Consider the following 26,236-nt stretch of genomic DNA (forward strand, 5'->3'; position numbering starts at 1 on the left):
ATTACGTTATATGATATTACATTATATTACATTATATTATATTACGTTATATTACATTATATCATATTATATTACATTACGTTACATTACATTATATATTATTATGGTAAATTATTATATTTTACATTATATTATATTATATATTAGTATATTGTATTATTATATTATAGTATTATATTACATTACATTATATTAATATGCTATACTAAAACTATACTAAAGAAAGAGAAAGCAGACACCAGAAGGCTTAACAAGAATGAATAACAAAAACTGGAGACTGACCAGAGATTGACACAGCTGGCTGGGATTGGTCATTCATTAAAAACAATTCCCATGGAACCACTCAAAGCTACACCTGTTGGTAAATGATCTCCAGACCCCATTCCCCAGCAATCAGATCATTATTGTTTTCATTCTTCTCTGAGCCTCTCAGCTTCCCAGGAGAAGAAATCCTGGCCAAGGATTTTTCGGAAAAGATCACAGTGACACCTCCTGTGCCAGTGGAGGGCAGTGGGCACCAGGTAGGTCCTGCCTGCTCCTCTGTTTCTCAGCACCCCTGAGCAGAGCCTGGTGCCTGCTCTGGCACCCAGACACAGGACCCAAGCTGGCCCCAAAGCCCAGACTGGGTTTGTCAGAATTGCAACGGGACAGGGAGCAGTTCAAGAGCAGAAAGATTGCCTTGGTGACTCCCAAAAAGAGTTAATGGATGAAAGGCTTTGCTGAGAGCTGCACTTTTTGGCAATGGATATTGTCCCTTAGACTGAGGGCAGGAACGTGGGGATTTCCTGTATTTTCCTGTTTGCTCATGGTGGAGAGCAATTGTGCAAAGTTTACAATCCCTCTTCACCAGTTCCTCAAACAATGAAGTTACCAAGTGCCCAACAGTGCTGTTTGCAAAAACGTCATGGCACAAATTCTCCGTGACCTACACAACAAAATTCCCCCTTCAAACCCACGCAGAGTTTTGTGCAACACATTTCTAAACATTTTTTTTAAATGAGGGGAAAATAAGCATGATCTTAAAGAAAGGAATGAATATTGCTGAGATAGCTGCAATAAAATCTCCCAAGCCCTGTGTGCACATTTAACACAGAGCAGACGGACCGGACCTACGTGATTCACAAAAACATCAGTTTAGCTAAATATGCAATAACTGTTACACCTCTGGGGATTTTCTAGGTCTTGAAGTAGTTGTGGAAGGCAGCTCTACTAAAAGAAACTCCCGGTAGTGCCACTTCAGCAGTGCTGGTGACAGGAGGAGGGTGACAGCCCTGTGACTGATGGGGCTGGGGTGGTCCCGCATCCTCCGCAGACTCTCGGGTTACCTCAGGTGAGCCCCACAGCCAGCCGGCTGCAGCCAGCTCACACTCCCAGGGCTCTGCGGCCACACCCGGGGCTCTCCGGCGGGCGGGGAGAGCAGAGCCGCGGGCAGAGCCGGGTTCTTCCCTCGGGAGAGCGGAGCATCCTCTGGCAGCGTGCCGGAGCCCAGAGCAGGGGAGAGAGAATATCTCCCAGCAGCGTCCCGGAGCCCAGAGCCAGGAAGAGAGAGCATCTCCCAGCAGCGTACCGGAGCCCAGAGCCGGGCTCTTCCCGAGGAGAGCGGAGCATCCCCCGGCAGCGTGCCGGAGCGCCGCGGCGGGACGGGGCCGGGCATCCCATCACATCCTCTGCCTGCCAAGCTTCCCACCGCTTCCCATCAGATCCCATCCCATTGCTTTCACACGGCATCCACTGCCTGCCACGCTCCCCACTGCTTCCCACCGCTTCCCATCAGATCCCATCGCTTCCCATCGCACCCACCGCCTGTCACAGCATCCCTTCGCATCCCATCGCTTCCCACCTCATCCAATCGCTTCCCACCGCCTCCCATCCCATCCCATCGCCTCTCGTCTCATCCATCGCCTCCCATCCCATCCCATCCCACCGCATCCTCCGCCTCCCCCACGCCCCAGGCCAGCCCTGGGCGGGAGCAGCGGCTCCTCCCGGCCGCGCTGCCCGAGCTGCCGCAGCCGCTGCCCGCTCTCCTGCTGCCCTCGGTGAGTGCCCAGCGGCGGGGACAGGGACAGGGAGCTGGGCAGAGGGGCAGCGGGAGGGACTGGAGGGACTGGAAGGATTGGAGGGATTGGAGGGACTGGAGGGGTTGGAGGGGTTGGAGGGATTGGAGGGACTGGAAGGATTGGAGGGACTGAAGGGATTGGAGGAACTGGAGGGACTGGAGGGATTGGAAGGATTGGAGGGACCGGAGGGACTGGAGGGACTGGAAGAGTTGGAGGGATTGGAGGGACTGGAGGGATTGAAGGGACTGGAGGGATTGGAGGGTCTGGAAGGATTGGAGGGACTGGAAGGATTGGAGGAGTTGGAGAGATTGGAGGAGTTGGAGGGATTGGAGGCTCGGGGAGCGCGGGCGGTTCCTCGGAGCGCACTCGTCCCCCAGAGCGCAGCAGGGAGGGAGAGGGAAGCAAACAGGAGCAGCAGAACTCACCAGCAAACACACCCCGCTTTTGAGAACTCTCCCTCGGGATAAATCAGGGGTAGGTTCTGGCCGCTCTTTACCCAGCGCATCCCAGCCCGGAGCAGCAGAGGGGAGCGTGGATCAAAGGGGCTCCCGTAGGGCAAACCACGCGGAAGGAAAACCCCAAAAGTGCAGCACCAGGAAGCTCAGCCAGCTTTTCCCCCGGAGGACACTTGTCCAAGCTGCGGATCCTGCAGCCCCAAAGGTCCCCTCGGGGCACCGAGGAGTCGCTGCCAGCGAGGGCAGAGCACGGAGGGGATGCTCAGGTGGAAATGGGAAGGAAGGGAAGGGGAACAGATGGATAAAGCCCAGATTCCCATTGGAAACAGGAGGGAAACAGATGGATGAAGCCCAGATTCCCCATTGCACTTAGCGGCCACACTTGAATTAAGATGGTTTGGGGGAGTTCCTGTCTGCACAGAAAATATTTCTGCTCTTGTCTCAAGCATCTTTCAGGTGAGGGAAGGGAAGGGTACAGGGCTGGGAAAAACAGGCAGGGAGGGGTTGGTTCCTGGTTTAAGGGAGAACAGGGGCTTGGCTGAAGGAAGAGGATGAGAAAGAACTTAAACCCTCAGCCCCTTCTGAAAACAGCTGGGCTCTTGTGAGGAAAAATCACAAATGCATTTGTGTCATAGAGATCTTACCTCAACCTTATCCCACTCTTGATGTAGCCTTCCTTTACAGACAGGAATAGGAATTCTTGGGAATTCTTGGATAAGACATTTTTTAAGTTTTTACTTGCATGACACCAGGCTCTCTCACTGTAAGAGACCCTGTGCCCCTTTACCATCTGCTTAATCCAACAAAAAACATTAAAGTTGCCTGGAATAAATAAAATTTAAAAAATGAGCTTAAGTCAGATGAGTATTTCTAGAAAGGAAAAATTTTGTGTTTTCAATTATTTATTGCTAAAATATGAAGGAACTCATCAAATTACTACAGTAAGTTCACCAGATGTTTGAGGAGACTGAAAATACAGCTTCCAAATTAAAGATAAAAAATAAATAATAAGTGACCTAAAATAAACCTTCCAGTAACAGGGTTTAGTTTTATTCCCAGTTCAAGGAAACAGTGACTCCTCACACCCACTAGGATTTTTAAATCTGTGCATTTTTGTGATGGTTTTCATCCAGTTCCAAAGCACCAAAAGCTCACTGGAGCTGAATTCAAGGAAACCCCCAAAGAGTTTTCATAGTGATCCACCTCACCCCTGAAAGAACTCCCAGCTCTTCCTCACATACATTGCTTTTTCCTTCTGTGAGTAGTGACTCCCCAAGCCACCTGGAAAGAACCAGACATTAATGTTTGAATGGCAGGGTGAGACACATTTTTAAAAGTTAATTTTATTTCTGATGCAGAGGGATTAAACCCACCAAGGGTTACAGTTGTCAGGGGTTGGAGTCCAAAAAAAATCAAGTTTTTTTTTGTTATCCTTGGAGGAAAAATGTCCTGTTGGACTGAGATGGGGTAACAGATTGTAAACCCAGAAGAGAAAGGCAGCACTGCTCAGCTGTGAAGGAGCCACAATGCAGGGAAATTCCCCTTTGTTTATAAAGGACTTTACAGCTCACAGGTTTATTTCCTGCATCACAGCACTGAGACTTTTCTTCCACCACAGCAGGGATTTCACAGGCCTGGCACCTACAGCAAATTCTCTTTTTGCACACAAGTAATGGAGCAAAGAATGTGAGACAGCACAGCTGTACCTAAAGGAAATTACATTTAAATACTGTTTTGCTAAGAGATCACATTGAGGACCAATTTGGTGATATTGGTAATGCTGAGACCAGCAGGGAAAATTAATGCCATATCTGGAAGCTTTGGGATTCTTGTCAAGATGAGTTTGTCCTCCAATCTCTTGGTAAAAATAACCCATATTTGGGAAATGCTATCAGAAGAGCAAGACTGGATTTTATCATGGGAAAACTGACATTTAATATAGCTTTAACTAGAAAACTGAGCTGCTAAAAGAAGAGTTTCATGGAAGTCTGAGCTTAAATTTGGAAGGCCAAAACATTCTTTGGAATGTGGTTATCTGCTGTTAACTCTTTTTAATATGCTTGGAATACAGGCCAAGTGTTAAAGAGAGTTGTTTAAAAAATGCCAGCCAGTGTCAAAAAAAATCTGTCTCTATCTCCTGATAATTTCAAGTTAAGGCTGAAACTTAAACATAATAAATTTTCTTTTCTAAACATAATAAATTTTTCTTTCATTTTCTTTTACTTAGGAAAAGAAGGAAGTAAGCACAGTGGTGTGTAGAAAATTGTTTAATTAAGTAGCTGGTTGTGCTGCTTGTAGGGTAATGAAGCTGCACTTCCAAACTGTCCTGGCTGGACTGAGATATTGCCATTTAAATGGGAACAACAGGCAGGTTTACCAAGTTTTTTCATTTACTTTTTATCAAAAATATCCCTTGAATATTGGCAGGCATTGAATAGGGACTGTTCCCTTACAGAGAAATAAATGAGTTTTTGAGAGGGAAAATCAATCCAACTCCTAGCATGTTAGTTCTTTCAACAACTCAAGGATAATTTAGGGGAAAAAAATCACTATAAATAAATAAGTTTCTTTAGTACAACAGAGTGAGTAAAGGCCATCTGAATTGAAATCTCTCTTCCTGCTTGAATTTAGTCCGAATCAAAATCTCACTTTCTGCTTGAATTTAGTCTGATGAACAAGAATTCTGCTCTTTGCAGCTCTAATTTCTTAAAAATCTATCAGCAAGAGACTTGCCAGTTTCTAGGGACTTTCTCCCACTCAGTCAGGCCTTAACAGACTGCACCTGCACTGGGGAGGCACTGAGGCATCCACTCAGCATCTCCCAGTGGATTCCTGCTCCTTGGAAATGTAACAAATCATGATTGCTGAGCCTCCCTGTAGAAAAAGCTCTTCACAGACAGCAAAAATTGAGGCATTTCATGATGAGGTCAGGGTTTAGAGTTTCCACAAAGCAATCCAAGGTTTTGGGCTGGTTGTTTTTTTTTCTTTAAATCTGTTTTTAGTGAACTTTGTTTCAGTGTAATTAAACCGTGCAAACATCAAAGCCCATTTATTCATTATTATTGCTTTCTTCTACTGGCAGCTGAGTTAGAGATAAGGAATGACATCAGTAGCTCCAGAAGAAAGGGCACATTAACCTGCTTTGGAGCAGGAGCACCCCTGATCCATTCTGCAAGTTGCTTCCTAAATTCTGTCCTCAGCTGTGCCAGGGAGAAGCTTTGGGAAGCAGGGAACACCATTTACTGTACTGTGCTGTTTTATCCATGGAATCCCAGAGTTGTTAGGGCTGGAAGGGTCTCTGGAGAGCACCCAGCCCAGGCCCAGATGCAGTTCATGTGTTCCACGTGCCACCAAGGAGAGCTGGCTAACCAGGCCCCTTTCCTTGCTGGTCTATTTTCCAGCTGAAGTCTCAGTTAAAGTTGCCTTTTCTCCCTTTATTTTACCATACATTTAAATGGGAGTAGGTGGGGGTGAGGATCAGTCATTCCAGCTTCTTACAGCAGCTCCTGGCCTTGGCCATGCCCCTGCTCTTAACACACCTCAGGAGCTGGAGACAAAGACACAGACTGGGATGTAAACTCTTTCAGGACACGCTGCTTTAACTTCCAGGGAGTCATTTCTGTCCCCAACATCCATGGAGTCATTTCTGTCCTCAGCATCCATGGAGCCATTTCTGTCCCCAGCATCCATGGAGTCATTTCTGTCCTCAGCATCCATGGAGTCATTTCTGTCCCCAACATCCATGGAGTCATTTCTGTCCCCAACACCCACAGAGTCATTTCTGTCCCCAACATCCATGGAGTCATTTCTGTCCCCAACATCCATCAAGCCATTTCTGTCCCCAACACCCACAGAGTCATTTCTGTCCCCAACATCCATGGAGTCATTTCTGTCCCCAACATCCATCAAGCCATTTCTGTCCCCAACTTCCATGGAGTCATTTCTGTCCTCAGCATCCATGGAGTCATTTCTGTCCCCAACATCCATGGAGTCATTTCTGTCCTCAGTATCCATGGAGCCATTTCTGTCCTCAGCATCCATGGAGCAGTTTTTGTCCCCGACATCCATGGAATAATTTCTGTCCTCAACTTCCATGGAATAATTTCTGTCCTCAGCATCCATCGAGCCATTTCTGTCCTCAGCATCCATGGAATAACTTCTGTCCCCAACACCCACGGAGTAATTTCTGTCCTCAACATCCATGGAGTCATTTGTCCCCGACATCTATGGAATAACTTCTGTCCTCAACACCCATGGAGTCATTTCTGTCCCCAACATCCATGGAATAACTTCTGTCCTCAACACGCACGGAGTCATTTCTGTCATTCTCAGGAGGTGCTTGAGGGCTCTGTGAGCTGTGAGCAGCTGCCACAGAGGAATTGTCCTGGCAGAGCCTGAAGGATCTGGGATCACAGCACTCCCCAGGGTGCTCCTGCCTCCTCTGCCTATGGATGCTGCTGGCAGCAAGGACACAGCTCCTCTCCCAACACCCAGCTGTGAGTAAAGCCCAGGCAAGAAGGAATTTGACCTCTCATAAGGCAGCACAAATCATTTGAGCTTAAACCCTGATGACTGGAATAAAAAGGATAAAGTTAAAGGAAGTGTTGCATCACTGAGTTTCAATAGAAAATGCTGATTATTGAACAATCTGTGCCCGTGTATTGCTCTGGCCATGTTTGGAGTTATGAGGGTGAGAAATCCCACGCATGCCTCAATGCTAGTTGTGTAAATACTTTGAGCAAATATATTCACAGTCTCAATTTCCCTCCTCATTGCTTTAAGAGATTTACCAGAACATAAACTCAGACAAGCAATGGAATGGCACAGAATGTGTGTCACCCTCACAGACATTTTTCATCAAAGGACAGGAGGCAGAATTTGGTCAGTTATATTTGCTCCAAGATGTAAATATTATTAATCAATCCTGCAATGTGGATGAAGTTAGCAGCTGGGGAGCAGAAGATGCTTATTAATCCTGAAAAATCCTAATGTTTTGCATTTGATCTCAAACAGGCCTGGCATCTTTAAATGTTTGAAATCTGTGTGAGCCTAAATTGTGTGGGCAGAGATTACTCATTACCTATAATTTGAACGAGTGCCTACTGACTGCCAACTGCTGGATTCCCAAACTGTTGGAGGCTGTGAATAAGCACTGGCTTGTTTAAATTATTTAGTACAAAATACGTTCATATTGCTTTTTACTAGCACATTTAAAATTGGTTTGCCAATAAGGAGTTTATGTTATGGTTCACCATCAGCTGTTTAATGAGATATGATGAATTAAAACCGTGAGGAATTAAATTTCTTTAATTTAATTAGAGAAAAGTTTGTGGGATCTGAAATAGATGAAGCTCTATGAAAACTGTTTGGGATTGGTTAGTGGGGTTTCCTAAATCACAAATTACCTGTATGTAAATGTCACTGTCATATTTGCTGAAAAATCCCTTCGCCAGGATTTTTCAGAAGCCTCAGAGAAAAAGAAAAACAATAATTATCTGATTTGCTTCTCCCTGTTTTGCTGCTTTGGAATGTGGTTGGAGATTGTTCACCAACTGGTCGTTGTTTGATTGGTTTCATGTGAATTGTTTTAACTTAATGACCAATCACCCTCAGCTGTGTCAGGCTCTGGAGAGAGCCAAGAATTTCCATCATCATTCTTTGTAGCCTTCTGTCTGTATCCTTTATTCTTTAGTGCAGTTTTAGTATAGCATTTCTTTACTGTGTTATAAATAACATATAATAATCAATCAGCCTTCGGAGAACACGGAGTCAGATTCCTCATCTCCCACCTCATCCATGGAGCAGTTTCTGTCCTCAACATCCATGGAGTCATTTCTGTCACCAACACCCATGGAGTAATTTCTGTCCTCATTCTCAAGAGATGATTCTCAGGTCCTAGGGACCCAGCAAACCCAACATGTAAAATGTCCTAAAAATTTGTTATTTAGGAAAGCTCTAAAAGGAACAGTGCTAAGCCAAGGCACAAATTACCTTTATTATCTTATTACTACAGCAACTGAGTAGGTTTTTTTTTCTTTCCTCTAGTTCTGGAAATAAAAATCCCCAAGCAACCCAACACGTTTTCAGCCAGGAGCGCAAACCATGCCTGAACGTCCGAGGCCTGGACGCCCACCCCGATTCTCACTCACGACCAAGATGTCCAACAACACAACAGAGGCCTCCAGCAGCGCTCGCCCAGCCCTCCTAGGCCTGTTCCTGGGGAGCATCTCCCTGGTCACCGTAGTCATGAACATCCTGGTGCTGTGTGCCGTGAGGATGGAGAAGAAGCTGCAGTCCGTGGGTAATTTGTACATCGTGAGCCTCTCCGTGGCCGACCTGATCGTGGGGGCGGCCGTGATGCCCCTCAACATCGTGGACCTGCTGAGCCCCCGCTGGCCCCTGGGGCTGGCAGCCTGCTTGTTCTGGCTCTCCATGGATTACGTGGCCAGCACGGCCTCCATCTTCAACCTCTTCATCCTGTGTGTGGACCGGTACCGCTCGGTGCGGGAGCCGCTCGGGTACCTCAGGTACCGCACCAAGATGAGAGCCTCGCTGCTCATCCTGGGCGCCTGGCTGCTCTCCTTCACCTGGCTCATCCCCATCCTGGGCTGGCACGTGTTTGCCAACAACGGGCACAGGACGGTGGAGGAGAGCGAGTGTGAGACGGAGTTCTTCGAAGTCACCTGGTTCAAAGTGCTGGCGGCCATTCTCAACTTCTACCTGCCCTCGCTGCTGATGCTGTGGTTCTACTGCAGGATCTTCAGGGCTGTTCAGGAGCACTGCCAGCACCGAGAGCTCAGCAATGGGTCTTACTGGTCCTCCATGGAAAAAAAACCCACCCATCAGACCAAGACCAAGGATGAGAAAAATATTTGCCTCCAGGAGCAAGGCTTAGGTGGGAACAACCCCGGTGCTGACAAGCAAAGCTCCCCAGAGCCCCAAAAAGAGGAGGCAGAGCTTCATTGCAGCCATCCTGACAGGGCTTCAAAGGCTCTGAGTAATGGGAAAGTCCTGAAGTGGAGCCATTTGTCTCCCACCACAGCCAAGGCTGAGCCTGGCTTGGATAAAGCAGGGAACAGGGGGAGGTGTGCCAGAGAAAAACCTGGGGCTAAGGAGCAGCCTGGCTGCCAGGACAGCGACTCCAGCGGGGCTTCAGACGACCACACCTTCACTGAGGTGGTCCCCAGCCCCAGAGGAGCCTGCTGCCCTCAGGGAAGGACTGGGCACAGGGACTCCAGGGGAATGACATTCCTGAGGAAAACCTGGCACACCCTGCACAGGCATTCCAGGGGCATCCAGTGGCAGGGCAGCAGGGAGAGGAAGGCAGCCAGGCAGCTGGGGGTGATCATGGCAGCCTTCATGGTCTGCTGGATCCCCTACTTTGTGCTGTTCATGGTGATAACCTTCCACGACCACAAACAGCTCTCAGAACTGCGCAGGTTCACCATATGGCTGGGCTACATCAACTCCACCCTAAACCCCTTCCTCTATCCTCTCTGCAACCAGAATTTCAAGAAGACTTTTAAGAAGATCCTTCACATTCACTGATGCTGGTCTGGGGTCTCCCAGCTCAAGTGCAGCTCAGGAGTTTGACCAAACAAAACGTTCCAAAGGATGGGTACAGCGAAGGATTTTGGCAAATTGTAATCTGCGAGGAAGTGGTTGGAAAAGTGGTAAATGTGCATTTAATAGTTTTAACACATTTGAAGAGCAACTTCAGGTCAAGGATCTGACCAACTCAAGGTCAGCACATGAACTGTTAGACTGCTGTCAACCTTTCACCATTTGAGACCACCACTTCCATCCCAGAAACGGAGACACAAATAAACCTCTTCAGTGTTTATAAATTACTCAGCTACACAAAAGGAAGAAATCACACTTCTGTCACTGGCCAAAAACATTTTTCTCTTTCAACTTACCCCATTAAACACACTGCTTGTGAAGTGAGGTTTGCAAGTGGAGGTGCTTTGCACAGTCAAAGAAAGAACTTGCAACAGTTTAAAAAAAACTCCCCTATTTATTTATAGCTTCCTCCAAAGCACAAACTTTTCATCAAAAGTCAAGTTTTAGCGTGTATCCTACTGTCTCTCTTTGATATCATGCTCACATTAACTGTACATTAACTTTGCTAGAAAAAAAGTAGATGTTTTTTATGTCCCAAAAGACTTTCCGTGCTCAATGCACCGTCACCATCTGCTCCAGAAGGGTGTGCTGCTGTTTCCAGACTTGCAGAATGTAGCTGATTATACATGAAATATGTTTACCTTTTCTACCCTTTGTATTTAATTGTATTTCATAAATCTTGCTGTTGAATATTTCAGGAGAAAAACACAATAATTGAATACTTGGTGTTAGAAAAGAGACCAAGAAGATGCTGGTGTCCAACTGAAAGCTGGGCTGGCTTTGATGTTACAAAGAAAAAAGAAATTCCTCTCATTCCTTTTGCTGTGGTGCTGAATTTCCCACATTCTGAACAGTTTCTTAATTGTATTTAAAGGATTCAATGTTAAATGAAGCCCTAATATATCTGCATTTTAATACATTGGGGATATGTGCTAAAGGAATAAACTTAAATTCAGGCTACATCAGTGTATCAGGTTCAGAGATTAATTGCCTTTGGTTTCGAGTTGCACTCAGGAAAAACTGCAATTAGGAATCTTAAATTTAGGAGAAGTAAGGCAAAATGCAGAGAGAGAACATAAAACCAGCAAAATTCATTGCAGAATTCAGACAGCTTCTCCACTGCAGGAGGAACACCTGCGCAAGCAGGAAAATGCCCCTTTTTGGAGCAGAGAACAGAACCCTTTGAAACACATGCTCTAATCCCTGGCCTTCCACAGACAATTGCTGAGGTTCACAGCCATTAAATTGGTGTTTTCTATTCTGATTTGCAACAGCCACTCTGGCCAAAATGGATGGTAATTTAGATGATCCCTGAGGAAATAAAAGTCAGCCACAGTTATTAGTGCTGAAAAACGCATTTACCCAAGGGCTGCTGGGAGTTATCAAGAAATCTGTCCTGTTGATCATGAAAAGTGCCTTTTCTGACTTAGAGTGTACTAATACATGACAAAACCTCAGCAAGATCATTGGAAATTGGTCTAAAAATGATGCTGACTGTAACAGCAAAAACCTTTGGTAAAAATAAAGAACATTCAAACAGCTAAACCCAGGAAAATAAAGATGCCTGAATATTTTTTTTTTAATCTCAAGCCATTTTACCCATGATCTGTGTTAACAGCAAAGACAGGGGATTTGTGATAACGAATTTTACAGCTACTAGATGACAATAAACAGGGAAATGGGACAGTACCTATTTTAAATAGCAAGTCCCTAAGAAAATTTCTGAGTTTATTTCTCTGAGCAAGCAGTTCCAGTGGCTCTGGATGTGAGGGAAGCAGAGGAAAGCAAATTATGGTCAGAAATGGAGAAGCCTCCCACAAACATGGGGCAAAGCTCGAGAGAATATTTCAGGCGTGGTTTCCTGTAAAACGCTTTCAGTGTTTTCCAGCTGACAGCCGAGGTCAGAGGACACAGAGCTTCAGAGAGCACAACGAGGGTCTGGGGATTTATTGTGAAAAACACCTCACTCTCCTGCGTGTGAAAAACACCAGCCACTTGTTTCTAAAACTTTAAAACTAATAAAATGGTTATAAAAATAGTAATACAATTAGAGTAATAATAATTTGGACAGTTTGGATTAGGACAATATGAGATAATAGAAACAAAGAGTTATGGATGGTCCTGGTACCTCTTTCTGGGCAGCACAAGCCCGAAAAAGGACCCACATTAACAATAACCTGTTGCACATTCACACACCATTCAAATTCCATTCAAACACAGGATTCTGTCTGGGCAGTGCCAGCTTCTTCCTCTGAATCCTAACAGCGCCTTCATGGCTGAGTGAGGCAGGAAGAAGTTCATTTCCTCTGACAGGAGAGCAATAAATTCTTTTTCTCTGAAAGGTTTAGGTGTCCTGTGGCTGCTATCCTCTCTTTATGTATCCTCCTCACTGCCAGTCCTTTCTTTAAAAAAAGTATCTTACATAGCATAATTTCCATTTTAACATTATGGTATAACCTAAAACTATATTTTACACTACTTGAGAAAATTAAGACAGCATAAGTTTCTAACATAACACATACAATATTCATTTGAATATTTGCAAAAAGCCAATCATAAAATATGCATTTTTCACTGTGAAAATTTTAGAAGTTTAATAAAGGATAATAGGAGCATAGAGGAAAGGTTATTATAGCTGGGTGCATCTTGGTACCCAGCCAAGAGCACCCCTGCTAGTTTGTAAACACATACCTTTATATACCATTCCTATAGCATCAGCTGTTACATATTCACAAACAATTATGCACAGTAAACTTTCCCCAAATTAGTTTGCATGTTGCAAGAACTGTTTAGCATGGCTCCTCTTCAGTTCCACCTTTTTAAAGCATTTGTACTCCTTGGTTGTGGTTTTGGTCCTTTCTTATCACCTCCAGTGTAGGAATGTGCCCACTGTTGACGGAGTGACAAAATTATCCTTTGTCTCCTCAAAAAGGAAATAGAAGTTTCCTTCCCCAGAAAGAAACTTCCCCAGAAGTTTCTTTCCTCAATTAGTGACAAAGACACCTCATAAGACCTTGGGGAGTTCACCTCAAACTTAAGGATAGCTAATTGGACAGGAGCCAAGAAGTCCTGCCTGAGCAATTTACTAGAAAAAGGAGAGAACAAGGAAACTAATTACTTTTGTGAGGTGTTTTACCAGGAGCAAGGACCTGATTTTTCTCTGTAAAGAGTTTTGTTATTTTGCCTTTTATTAAAACTTCTTGCTTCCAGCACTACCACAGAAGCCATCCTGCTGATTTTATGCCTGGTAAGGCAGCTGAGTCTCTTGGGTGTGAAATAGATCTCCAAGAGTTTATGAGACCTAGCTCGAGGAGACCCCTGTCTCACTCCAGTTATGGGCTTTGGTCCATAACTCTCATATTTTGGTCCAAAATAAGGTCCATATTTTCTTCAGAGGGTGAGTGCTGACAGCTGGCAGATCTGTACAGGTGTCCTCATCCTGTCTTCATTGGATGCCATCCCATCCCAGCAGGCATTCTAACACAAGCACAATGATATCAGCTATTTCACCGAGCTTATTTACAACAGAAATAAAACCTGCATCCTTATAACAAAGTTACTTTAACGCCACACATATAAAATCCATGTTAAAACTTGCGAAAAGCCAACATTATGTATCTCTGACAAGTTGAGCTGGTTTAGCAGCACAGACTGCTCTCAGAGAGCCCCGTGGGTCGGCGGGGACACCTGGCGGGGCAGGAGCGAGCTCGGGATGCAGGGAATTCCACCGCGCTCTTCCACACCGGCAGCACCTGCCGCCGACAGGAGAGGAAACGGCAGCGCAGGAGCACGCTTGGGCATTTTCCCACCATCTAAAATGGAATTAAATTCAATTATTAAATTTTCTAAGGGCTCTGCTGCTTGCCGGGGAAGGAGGAGCAGCACACGGACGGCAGCGGACACACGGACGGCAGCGGACACACGGACGGCAGCGGACACACGGACGGCTCCGAGCGCAGCGGGACGCGGGCCCGCCCGACTGCCCCGAGGCGGGGGATGCTACCGAGGGCGGGCGGGCACCGCCGCAGCGCTCCGGGACTGGGATGGGGATCGGGATGGGGATCGGGACCGGGATGGGGACCGGGATGGGGATCGGGACCGGGATGGGGATCTGGATGGGGACCGGGATGGGGATCGGGACCGGGAGGGGATCTGGATGGGGACCGGGATGGGGATCGGGACCGGGATGGGGATTGGGATGGGAGTGGGGACCGGGATCGGGAGGGGATCTGGATGGGGATCGGGACCGGGATGGGGATCGGAACCGGGATGGGGATCGGGATGGGAGTGGGAACAGGGACGGGGATCGGGATTGGGAAGGGATCTGGATGGGGACCGGGATGGGGATCGGGACCGGGAGGGAATCTGGATGGGGACCGGGATGGGGATCGGGACGGGGATGGGGATTGGGATGGGAGTGGGGACCGGGATCGGGAGGGGATCTGGATGGGGACCGGGATGGGGATTGGGACCGGGATGGGGATCGGGACCGGGATGGGGATCGGGACCGGGATGGGGATCGGGATGGGAGTGGGAAAAGGGACGGGGATCGGGATTGGGAGGGGATCTGGATGGGGACCGGGATGGGGATCGGGACCAGGATGGGGATCGGGACCAGGATGGGGATCGGGATGGGAGTGGGGACCGGGATCTGGATGGGGACCGGGATGGGGATAAGGATAAGGATAAGGATGAGGATGAGGATGAGGACGGGGATCGGGACTGGCCCGCCCACCGTGCCTCGCACGCCATCAGCCCGCGCCGCCCGTCACATGCTCCCGCTGCGGTAACATCACCGGTGTGCGCCGGCCGGGGATGCCGGAAGTGCGGAGCGAGCGGTGTAGCCGGTAAGGGCGAGCGGGGATGGAGCGGGCGGGTCCTGCCGGCCACCGGTACCGCCACCGGCACTGCCACCGGCACTGCCACCGCCGGGTCACAGCCCCAGCACCGTCCCCGCACTGCCTCTTGCCCCCCGCGGTCGGTGTGCCCGGGCCTCACCGGCTCCCCGGGCTGCAGTCAGGCGTACGCGAGGCGGGGGCTGCCCCGGGCCGGGCCGGGGCCGTGTCACTGTGCGGGGCCGGTGCCGTGTCAGCGTGCGGGGATGGTGCCATGTTCGGTGCCGGTCCCGGTGCCGTGTAGGTCCTCTGTCAGTCCGTGTCGGTGTGCGGGGCTGGTCCCGTGTCTGTGTTCGGGTCCGGGCCCGGTGCCGCCTTGGTTCTCTGTCAGTGCCGTGTCGCTGTGCGGGGCCCGTGCCGGTGCCGGTGCCGGTGCCGTGTCGCTCGGCTCTTCTGGTGTCAGTTACGGGGACAGTGCCATGGCCATGTCCGTGTCCGGTCCCGCTGCCATGTTGGTCCTCTGTCGCTGTGAGGGGCCGGTACTGGTCCGGGTACCGTATGGCTGTGCCGTGTCCGTGCTTGGTGCCGGTGTCCCTGTGCCGTGTCCGGTCCCGATGCCGTGTCCGGTCCCGGTGCCGTATGGCTGTGCCGTATCCGTGTGTTCGGTCCCGGTGCCGTGTGTCTGTGCCGTGTCCGTGCTTGGTGCCGGTGTCCCTGTGCCGTGTCCGGTCCCGATGCCGTGTCCGGTCCCGGTGCCGTGTGGCTGTGCCGTTCCCGTGTCTGTGTCCGTGTTCGGTCCCGGTGCCGTGTGGCTGTGCCGCGTCTCCGGTCCCGTTCCCGTGTGTCCGTGCCATGTCCGTGTCCGGTCCCGTTCCCGTGTGTCCGTGTCCGTGTCCGTGTCCGTGTCCGTGTTCGGTCCCGTTCCCGTGTGTCCCGTGCTCGGTGCCGGTGTCCCGGTGCCCATCCCGGCTGTGTCTTTGTCCGGTCCCGGTGCCATGCTCAGTCCCGGTGCCCATCCCGGCTGTGTCTGTGTCCGGTCCCGGTGCCATGCTCAGTGCCGGTGTCCCGGTGCCCATCCCGGCTGTGTCTGTGTCCGGTCCCGGTGCCATGCTCAGTGCCGGTGTCCCGGTGCCCATCCCGGCTGTGTCTCTGTCCGGTCCCGGTGCCGTGCTCAGTGCCGGTGTCCCGGTGTCACTGTGTCTGTGTCCGGTCTCGGTGCCCATCCCGGCTGTGTCTCTGTCCGGTCCCGGTGCCGTGCTCAGTGCCGGTGTCCCGGTGTCACTGTGTCTGTGTCCGGTCCCAGTGCCCATCCCGGCTGTGTCTGTGTCCGGTCCCGGTGCCATGCTCAGTCCCGGTGCCCATCCCGGCTGTGTCTGTGTCCGGTCCCGGTGCCATGCTCAGTGCCGGTGTCCCGGTGCCCATCCCGGCTGTGTCTGTGTCCGGTCCCGGTGCCATGCTCAGTGCCGGTGTCCCAGTGCCCATCCCGGCTGTGTCTCTGTCCGGTCCCGGTGCCGTGCTCAGTGCCGGTGTCCCGGTGTCACTGTGTCTGTGTCCGGTCTCGGTGCCCATCCCGGCTGTGTCTCTGTTCGCAGGGCCGCTCTCCCGCCGGGCCATGGCCGCTGCCCCGTGCCGTGCCGGGCCGTGCCGGGCCGGGCCGGTGCCGCTGCAGTTCGCTCCGTTCAGCAGCGCGCTGGACGCGGGCTTCTGGCACGAGCTGACCCAGAGGAAACTCAACGAGTACCGGCTGGACGAGACCCCCAAGCTTATCAAGGGCTACTACTACAACGGTGAGCGAGCGCCGAGCGAGCCCCGGGCTCTGCCAATTCCCGCCTCCCCTCTCCGCCTGTCCCGCTCCTCGGGCGCGTTTCAGATGTTTGCTGAATCGCTAGAAAGAACGGGTGGGAGTTTTGTATCTTTCGCTGTGATTTTCATCAATAAAAAAGGGAAATAACCCCAATGTTTCAGTTTAAAAGGAGCTTTGTTGCTGCTTTTTTTTTGTCCAGGTGATCCTTTGGGTTTGCCAGCTCGCTTGACACTGGAGTTTAGTGCCTTTGATATGTAAGTACAGGCTGGGGTTTGCCTTCGTTTGTGTGAGAAGACACATAAATTTGGCATAAAATTGATATATTAGTTAGAGAAACTCTGTGTGAGAATAGATAACTCTGTGTGAGAATAGATAATTCTACTTGAGAATAAATAATTCTGCTTGAGAATAGATAACTCTACGTGAGAATAAATAATTCTAGTGAGAATAAATAACTCTACATGAGAACCAACAACTCTGCATGAGAATAAATAAATAACCTTTTTACCAAAGGTTTTTGTTGTTACAGTCACCATCCTTTTAGACCAATTTTAAATGATCTTTTGTCGTGTATTAGTACATTTTAAGGTCAGAAGAGGCAATTTTCCTGAATAAATAAGTAAAGAACTTTATAACAGAGGAGGGACTGCTTTGAGTCACAGAAAATTAGCTCCTTCTGGCTGAATTTGAAATATTCTGATTTCTCAGAGTCACTCACTTTCTGCATGTATGTTTATATAAAATACCATTTTTTCCCCATTTTCTCAGCTTTTTGCATTAGGGAGATTTTTTTTTTTTTGGTCCCTTGACTCCTTCCCTTAGCTTAGTCAGCTTAGTCTGGATTAGTTTAGTCAGGATTTCAAATAGTTTTTACAGACCCTGGCTGTTACTCTGTAATCTTTTCCAAAATGTTGATCTGTTATGACTGGAAAAAAACAGGTTTGGAGAGCAGTGTTAAAGGAGGCAATGAAATCAATCAGATGTGCAGATTAAGGGAATATTGTAGGTTCTGCCTAATTAATCTCAAAAACAAATACTGATTGCAAAGAGCAGCTTCTCCAGGGGATGGTGTTACAAACTATAGAAGCTGCTCAATCTTTTGTGTGGGTTGGGTTTCTCTTGGGATGTGTTTTCAACATCAGATTTTAACTAACTCTCTATGTGAGTGCAAAACTGGCACCTAAGTGCAGCCTAAATGAGATTTTCCCCGTGCAAATCCCATTTGTCCCAGGTAGCTTCTGTTTGGGCAGAGTTTCAAAGCTTCAGTCCCTGATTTGGTGTCACTCTGATGGTAAAGAGCAGAGATGGCAGGTGGGGTTTTGAAGCCATGGTGGAGATGTGTGTTTGCACTGGTTGTTATTCCATCAATCCATGTTCATAAAGAGAAATTCAGTAATATTTCTAAATTACTTATTATTATTACACAGTATTAATTTTATTAATCATTATTAAATATATATTAATAATTATTAGTATAATATTAATGTTAATTAATACTACAAAATACGATAATATCACTATATTAATATGTTAATATATAACATTATATATATGTTATATATAACATTATATTATATATAAATGTTAGATATATAATATAATATATATTTAATACTATAATATAAAATGTATGTTATGATGATATTATATGTTAGTAAAATAATAATATCATATATAGTATTCATATATATTATATATTTAAATATAAATATAAAATATATCATGTATAGTATTATATATATTATATATTTATATATAATACTTATATCATCATATAAAATTATATATTATATATATATCTATATATATATATAAATTTCTCTACATATATATATATTATATACATATAATATATATATTTATATGTATAATATTCTATTCATATATAGAATTATATATCATCATATATTACTATTAGATATCAATATATGTTATATAAAATATAATATATATTATATTGTTATATATAAAATATATTATCTATATAATATATTGTATATTACGTATATATATAAATAATATAATCTATAGTATTATAGTCTATATATTTATTTATAATATTTTATTCATATATAAAATTATAAATTTATTTATACCATTTCTATTAATATATAAAATAAGTTAATTAAATTTATTTATTTATTTATTTCATTTATATTAATTTTGTTGCTGTGCCTCCTCTGGTAATTGCCATTAATCCCCTAAGACAGATGCTGCTGCTGCTGGCTGTGTTAACTCCCAGAGTTTTCCTTCTCTGTCCCAGGAATGCTTCAATCCCAGCCCGTTGCTGTCCTGCCTTTGGAACCCTGTATAACACCAACACTTTTGAGACTTTCAAATCCTGTGATAAGAAAGCACTTCTGGACAAGGAAGCAAATGAGGTGAGACTGAAAATCAAATCACAGATTGAGTTTCCAGATCCCTTCTGCCCCTTGAAGTGCTCCACACTCTGCCCCCAGTCCTGAGCAGCCTAAGGATTCAGCTCTCTCTGGAAGGAAGAGTTTGGTGTTTGCTCCTTCCTGTTCTCTAAGAGCAGAGCCTAATTTAATTAATGACAACTAATTCTACATGGAGAGCTCCACCCCATTTCAAGCTCTGCAATGCTCTTGGAGCTGCCAGGGATGTGAATTCTGTAGAGCACACATTTAAAATTTGTCTTCATAGCCCAAACCAGCAGTGCCTGGTTTAAACCTGAGATTCCTGCAATTTATCTGTGTGACAGAGAGATGGGAAGAGCCACAGGAGGAAGAAGCCTGAATTAAAGCAAGGAAAAGATGGGTGAGAGGGGCTGGTCTGCCTGCACTGTGGAGTTTAGTTCATTTTGTGTCATGGCCTGGGGAGAGGTGAAAGTCAAATTCAAGATGCTTTGCTTTGACCCATCCTTGATTCCTTTAATTAATTGCCTTGAGTAACAAAGTTTTCATGCATATCTTCACTCCAAACTAGGAGTTTTTTGCATTTCTGTGGCCTTGTAATTCCCTGTTGTCTGACCTTTAAACACAGATAGTTCTGTGAAAAAATTCAGTTTAAAACAAACTCAGTGAATGTTTATCTCCAGACTTTAAAAGTAGCTGGAAGAATTACAGATTTTTGCAGTTGTTCTCATGTTCTCTTGCTGTTCCTCTGCCCTTTTTCTTCTTTCTTGACCCCACACTCCATGGCAGATCTGGGAATCAATCAGATCTGGAGCTGCTCTGGAGAACCCAATGCTCCTGAACAGGTTCCTGCTGCTGACCTTTGCAGTGAGTACAGAAAATTTGTGTCTCCCATTGTGGTGGAAGTAGTGAAGTAGTTTCTTTTTAGGAGCATTCATTATTCATTATTATATTCATTATTATGAATATTTTGTATTCATGATAATGCTGCATTAATATATTTTTGTATTATTCTCTACAAGTGTATAAGATCACCTGATGGCCTTACAGATATCAGTAGAAGTAGAGCAGCTGTTTCATGTTTAAATATTTGAAGTGTTCCAGCTAACAAAGCCTGAAGGATTGCACTCACATTGTCTGTTTAAATCTGAAATTGAAGCATGTACAAAGAATGGAAGTCTTTTACTATTTTTATGATTTTTCTAAAATCATTGTGAGGTAAAGACCCCTGTGGTTTCCCTGGTTAAAGTAATAAACCATTAATTTTAATTAGTATTATATCATTTCTTTTGATCTGTCTCTTAATTGCCTAATTTTATTTTTTTTTCCCCCTAGGATTTAAAGAAGTATCATTTCTATTACTGGTTTTGCTACCCTGCTCTGTGCTTCCCTGATGGAATTGAGATCACCCAGAAGCCTGTCTGTCTCGGGGACAGGTTCTCACCAAACCAGGTATTCAAAACCCCAAAGGTTGTGAATTCTGCAGCACTGAGAACTTTAAAACTCAATATTTTGTCACCACATCCTGAATTAATTGGAGGCTCTAATTTCTTTTTCAAACTTCACTTCTTTAAATTTCCATGTTGGTTTTTTTTTTTGGTTACCTTTTGTTCCAATTATCTCAGTTTAGGTGCAGATATGGCAAACAATTCTTGCAGAGGTGATTATGCTCAGCTCTATGTTTTATATTTCTTTTTGGGATAATTATGCTCAGCTCTATGTTTTATATTTCTTTTTGGGATATATATGTTAAGCTGTGTATAAAAATGAAAATTAATATGTAGTTCTTTATATAGCTTTGGTTTTGAAACTCATTTAAAAGCAACCTTTATAAAGGGGCAGTGAGGCAGCTTATTAAAATTATAAAATTATTAATAACATGCATGTTTAGACAAGAAAAGGAAGTTTTTGGGGGTTTTTTGGGGAAAAAAATGAACCAAATTTTAGTTTCTTTCCTGTTGCAGTGCAGAGTTGTTAGAGCTGTGGGTTCAGTTGTGTTTGCACTTTCAGATCCAAGCCCTGCAGAAAGCCTATGATGACCTCTGCCAGGAGGAGGGGGTGACAGCCCTGCCTTACTTTCTCATCAAGTATCACGATAATTCTGTCGTGATATCCCCGCTGAAAAAGTGGGATGGCTTCTTTCAAGACCAAGGAGAAAAGGTGATGGGAATTTTACATCATTTTAATCATTCCGTGTTTAATCTGTGAATGGTTTGAGGCTTTAGTGCTGAGCTGGGCACGGTGGTTGTGTCCTGAGGGGGCTGTAAAGTGATTTTTGTGCTCTTTTCCCTTGGATTTATTCTCCTGCTGGCCTGTGCCCTGTCCCTTTGTGATCATCCCAAAATCAGTGCAGAATTTTGGGCTGGGAGCAAGGCTTCAGTTGCTGGGCTTCCCTCCTAGCTGTGTTTTTAAAGGGATGAAAATGCATTTACTGCAGGGAACACCCAGTGTCCCAGAAGAGCCAAACTGAAAAAATCTCAAAGCTGTGGCAAGAGCTTGAGGAAAACCTGCTGTGACCATGGATGAAATATTCATAAATATGCAAAATGTGTCTGTAGGCCTGCCCTGTGCAAAGTTTTATTTAAAAATGCCCAATGCCCTTTGCCTGACTGTGGGTGGAGGAATTCTCAATGGAATAATTTGATTTTTTTGCAGGTGACAGTTGGAGTTTATGACCCTTGTAATTTATCCCAGTATCCAGGATGGCCACTGAGAAACTTCCTGATCCTGGCAGCCCACAAATGGTACCTGTTTCATTCTTTCCCAGATTATTTATTGGTTGATATGAAATGAGATCATTCTCTCCATGGTGTTTCACTCACATCACCCACCTGAGGATTTGGGTTTTGTTCCCTTGACATTTTCCACTTGGGGTCATTCTGATTTTGTGCATTATTCTGTTTTTTACTCCTGGCAGTCACAAATTCTTAGAAATCCCAATCCTCACGTGGCTGCATGCACCTGGAAATGCCAGCTTCACACCCTGCCAGTGCCCTCCAGCTGTGCCAAATCTTATTTAAAATACTCTCTGAATTTAAATAATGAATTAGTGTCAAGTAATAGCAGAATTACACTTTAAAAAACAGATATTGGTAGGTTTTCTCCTTGCACCACTTGAATTTTTTGTGCTGGGGAGAAGACAAGACACAGTTTTACACTCTGGATTTTGAAAAAAAGGATTTAAATTATCAAATGAGTTTGGGTTGCTGTAACAAAACTCTAATTAAGTTGCACTTCCATAGTTTTGAGTGTTGCATTTACACAGCCTTGGGGCTGAGAAGGGTTTAGGCACTAAAACTCTCATTTTTTTGTTTGGGTGTTTGAACCATAAGGAGGAAAAATTAAATATATATTGAGAACTCAGAGGATCTGGGTGCTGCAGCAAAGTCCCAGCCTGTCCCCTGATGTGTGCTCTGGTGCTTTCCTGCTTTTTATTCCTCTAAACCTGCAGGACAAATGCAGGGACAGGCTGACAGTGGCACTGCAGCTGTGTCACCCCCAGCCAGTCCTTTCTGACCCTGCAGGAATGATTTCTCTCTCTGTTCATGATAAAGACAACCATGTCCAGTACCAAGACAAAAAGGCTCCTTCAGCACCTGCAGAGGACCAAAGCTGTGTGAAATGGTGCTGAACCAAATCTCTTTCCCATTGAAGGGGTTTCATGTCTGTCTCTGTTTCTCTTTCCTTGGGCTGGCAGGGGCAGGGCTGTGCAGAGGCTTGAAGTGCTCTGCTTCAGAGACAGGACCATGCAAGGGGTGAGGGACATCACCCACAGCATCATCTTTGAAATCAAACTGCCACAGGCACCCCTGGGCCCAGGTAAGCCTATAAAAACATTTCTTTTCCCTTTTTTTTTTTCTCCTTCTTAATCACTGCTGACGTGGCAAAACAAATTACTGCTCTGAAATTGTTACTTGTGCTAAGTTGTTTCAAGTGGATTTTAAATTGTTTGAATTTCTGTTAAATGTCTCTAAAGGAGGTGGTTCCTTTTTCAACAAAGAAAGAAGAGGGAATACTCTCTCTTAATTTTTTTTTCCTCCTGTAATTGTGTTTCTAATTAAAAACTGAGGGAATTCCTGCTGCTGGCAGAGAAAATACAATGAAACAGCAGTTTGTGTCATTTTATCCTGTTGAATTTGCAGGCAGGAAAAAAGTGACAGTGAATTTATGGGATGCAAAATTTCTGGAGAATTTCTGAACTGATAAAAGCCTGCCCCAGAGTGGGACTGTTCCTTTAATCCCATGGTGACACACCCAGGTGTGTTTTAAAGCAGCAGCCTTAAAATATTAAAACATAATCTCAGGTTTAATTTCTAGGTACAGGACAGCACCACCAAGTTTCTCTGCCTCAGGCAACAAGTTCTGAAATGCTTCAGATGCCATTGTTGCAAATGATTTAATTCTGTATAATTAAGATACATAATTCCCCACTGAATTTGCAGATGGGGTCTAGGGACTACTGAAATTGGCAAAATTGACTGAATTGTGAATTTGCTGAGCTTGACATTAGAGATCTGATGGGGAATGATGCCAGCTCTGTGCTGGGCAAAAGCAGCACAGGGGGCACCTGAGAGCAAATCAAAGTACAGGTTATTTACTGGCTGGTTTAAAATAAGGTTTTTTCCAATGGGGTTAAGTCCAAAAAACTTTCTTTTTTTTCTGTCCTAGGATATTAAGGTTTTTATTCTTTCTTTCCTTTATTCTTGTTTTTTTGTTTGTTTGTTTTTTTGTTTGATTTGGGTTTTGTTTTCTTTTTTTTTTTTGTGTGTTTTAAATATTTCAAACAGATTGTCCAAAAGCTGTTGGATGGGAGAAGAACCAGAAGGGAAGCATGGGGCCAAGGATGGTGAATCTCAGTGAATGCATGGATCCAAAAAGGTTTGGTTTTTATCTTTTAAATTCCCACAGTTTTCTTCACTTGGGTTCAGGCCTTAGCAAGGTGAAATGTGAAATAGGTATAAGAATATGCAGTAAAACATCCACTGGATTTTGTTTGGACTTTCCTTTGGAGGTGAGGACCTTCAGAGAGCAGTGCACTGCCTGCAGCAGAAATCCTGGCAGTTTTGGACTCTAGCTGAGAATTCTGAATGCATTTATTTAAATCTGAGTGAAGTGTAGGGCAGAGTGTTGCAGGAATTTCATTGAATCCCAAAATCTGAGGGTGCTCATGAAAATGAGCCTGGGGGAGAGTTCATCCTTTGGGGACTCTCAGAGTGGGAGCAGGAGGAGCTCAGAGCTCAGGAAATGTGACTTCAGTCATTTCTCTCATTGTGCACGAGATGTTTGGGCAGTGGATTGAAGGGAACAGGGTCCCAGGGTGTCTGCATCTGTGTCCTTGCCTTGGAAAAACCTCTTGGTCTGATGGTTCAAGCAAAGCCATCTTTGTCAAGCAAATTCTCAGAGTCTTCACAGACATTCAATAAAGTTCATCCCAGGGTCCTGAATTCTTTAGGTTCTTGACCTTCTTCAGTTGTGTGGGTGATCTAAGAGCTTCCCAAAGAGGTGTTGGTGAAATGCCAGCCTTGGCAATATTTAAATCCTTGTTGGACAAAGAATTTTCTGGATGCTGAAAAGATTTTCTTTATGATGTGTGAGGGGATGAAAGTTGCAGGAATTTGAGAGCTGTGGTGGTGTGGCTTGGTGAGAGCTTTAACACTCTGTGTCCTGATGGATATAAAAATCTGCCCCTTGCTTGAACACAGATTTCATTTTCACACACACAGAAATCATCACACACAGAATTCACACACACAGAAATCACCACACACAGAAATCACACACACAGAATTCACACACACAGAATTCACACACACAGAAATCACACACACAGAAATCATCACACACAGAAATCACACACACAGAAATTCACACACACAGAATTCACACACACAGAAATCACACACACAGAAATCATCACACAGAAATCATCAAACACAGAAATCATCACACACAGAAATCATCACACACAGAAATCACACACACAGAAATCATCACACACAGAAATCATCACACACAGAAATCATACACACAGAAATCATCACACACAGAAATCATCACACACAGAAATCATCACACACAGAAATCACCACACACAGAAATCACCACACACAGAAATCACACACACAGAAATCATCACACACAGAATCACACACACAGAATTCACACACAGAAATCATCACACACAGAAATCATCACACACAGAAATCATCACACACAGAAATCACACACACAGAAATCATCACACACAGAAATCACACACACAGAAATCACCACACACAGAAATCACACACACAGAAATCACACACACAGAAATCACACACACAGAAATCACACACACAGAATTCACACACTCAGAATACTTCATTTCTTTCTCAAACTTCCCCAAAGAAGGGCCCACATGCTTTGGGCACAAGTGGAATATTTCAAGTTAAGGCCAGGTGTTAGTGGATCGAGGAAACCAGGTAAAAAAGAAACAAAAATTTATGGACAAATTATCTGTCCTAAAACTTAACAAGAATCTTGGCTGAGACACCATTTTTATTTTCATACTTGCATTAATTTTATTACTAAAATTTTCATTTTAGATTGTTGCTTTTTCAGAAGCCCTCGCCTTGTTTTCATATTACCTGTGTGTTACACTGCTGAATTCTTTCCTTTAAAAACAAATTTCAAAATTACTTAATTCCGCTGAAATATCAGTGATTCCTTTGTTGAAGGAGCACAGGAGGGTTCAGAAGTTGTTGTTTGTTATTCCCTGGCCCAGGTTGGCAGAATCCTCCGTGGATCTGAATTTGAAGTTGATGTGCTGGAGGCTGGTGCCTACTCTGGATCTGGAGAAGATTGTGGCTGCCAAGTGTCTGCTGCTGGGAGCTGGCACCCTGGGCTGCAGCGTTGCAAGGACCCTGATGGTAAATCCTTCATCTCACAAATAATCTCCTGCTTCTCATAAATTCTTTATCTCTTTTTTTTTTTTTTGTGTCCAGCTGCTGGGACACATCAGAGACAAATTGAATTCTCTGCAGCAAAATACACAGAATTTGTTTTATCAGAAATTGCAGGGAGCAGGGGAGATCTGTGCCTAATGGAA

The 26,236-nt window shown here is 45.2% G+C and overlaps 2 protein-coding genes across 6 annotated transcripts in view; both read left to right on the plus strand.

The window, feature by feature from the left end:
- The first annotated feature begins 1,980 nt into the window (after positions 1 to 1,980).
- Positions 1,981 to 10,103, plus strand: HRH1 (histamine receptor H1). Of its 2 annotated transcripts, none has more exons than XM_050979215.1 (2): positions 1,981 to 2,036; positions 8,558 to 10,103. In XM_050979215.1, exon 2 carries the CDS (start codon positions 8,615 to 8,617, stop codon positions 10,058 to 10,060), a length of 1,446 nt encoding a protein of 481 aa, XP_050835172.1. In that variant the 5' UTR covers positions 1,981 to 2,036; positions 8,558 to 8,614; the 3' UTR covers positions 10,061 to 10,103. The 2 variants fall into 2 exon arrangements, with proteins under 2 accessions (XP_050835172.1, XP_050835173.1); XM_050979216.1 differs by lacking the exon at positions 1,981 to 2,036 and adding an exon at positions 6,943 to 7,008.
- A 3,744-nt stretch (positions 10,104 to 13,847) lies between these two features.
- Positions 13,848 to 26,236, plus strand: part of ATG7 (autophagy related 7) — a 109,296-nt gene continuing 96,907 nt past the window's right edge. For all 4 annotated transcript variants that reach the window (XM_050979213.1, XM_050979212.1, XM_018914937.3 and 1 more), the window contains exons 1-11: positions 13,848 to 14,982; positions 16,563 to 16,757; positions 16,974 to 17,028; positions 19,038 to 19,155; positions 19,939 to 20,016; positions 20,485 to 20,601; positions 21,160 to 21,309; positions 21,805 to 21,893; positions 22,847 to 22,968; positions 23,937 to 24,027; positions 25,913 to 26,057. In XM_050979213.1, coding sequence (XP_050835170.1) covers positions 13,848 to 14,982; positions 16,563 to 16,757; positions 16,974 to 17,028; positions 19,038 to 19,155; positions 19,939 to 20,016; positions 20,485 to 20,601; positions 21,160 to 21,309; positions 21,805 to 21,893; positions 22,847 to 22,968; positions 23,937 to 24,027; positions 25,913 to 26,057 — 2,295 coding nt within the window. The remainder of the gene's footprint in view (positions 14,983 to 16,562; positions 16,758 to 16,973; positions 17,029 to 19,037; positions 19,156 to 19,938; positions 20,017 to 20,484; positions 20,602 to 21,159; positions 21,310 to 21,804; positions 21,894 to 22,846; positions 22,969 to 23,936; positions 24,028 to 25,912; positions 26,058 to 26,236) is intronic.

The sequence above is a fragment of the Serinus canaria genome, chromosome 12, assembly GCF_022539315.1.
Source record: "Serinus canaria isolate serCan28SL12 chromosome 12, serCan2020, whole genome shotgun sequence".
In the NCBI taxonomy this organism is placed as follows: Eukaryota; Metazoa; Chordata; class Aves; order Passeriformes; family Fringillidae; genus Serinus; species Serinus canaria.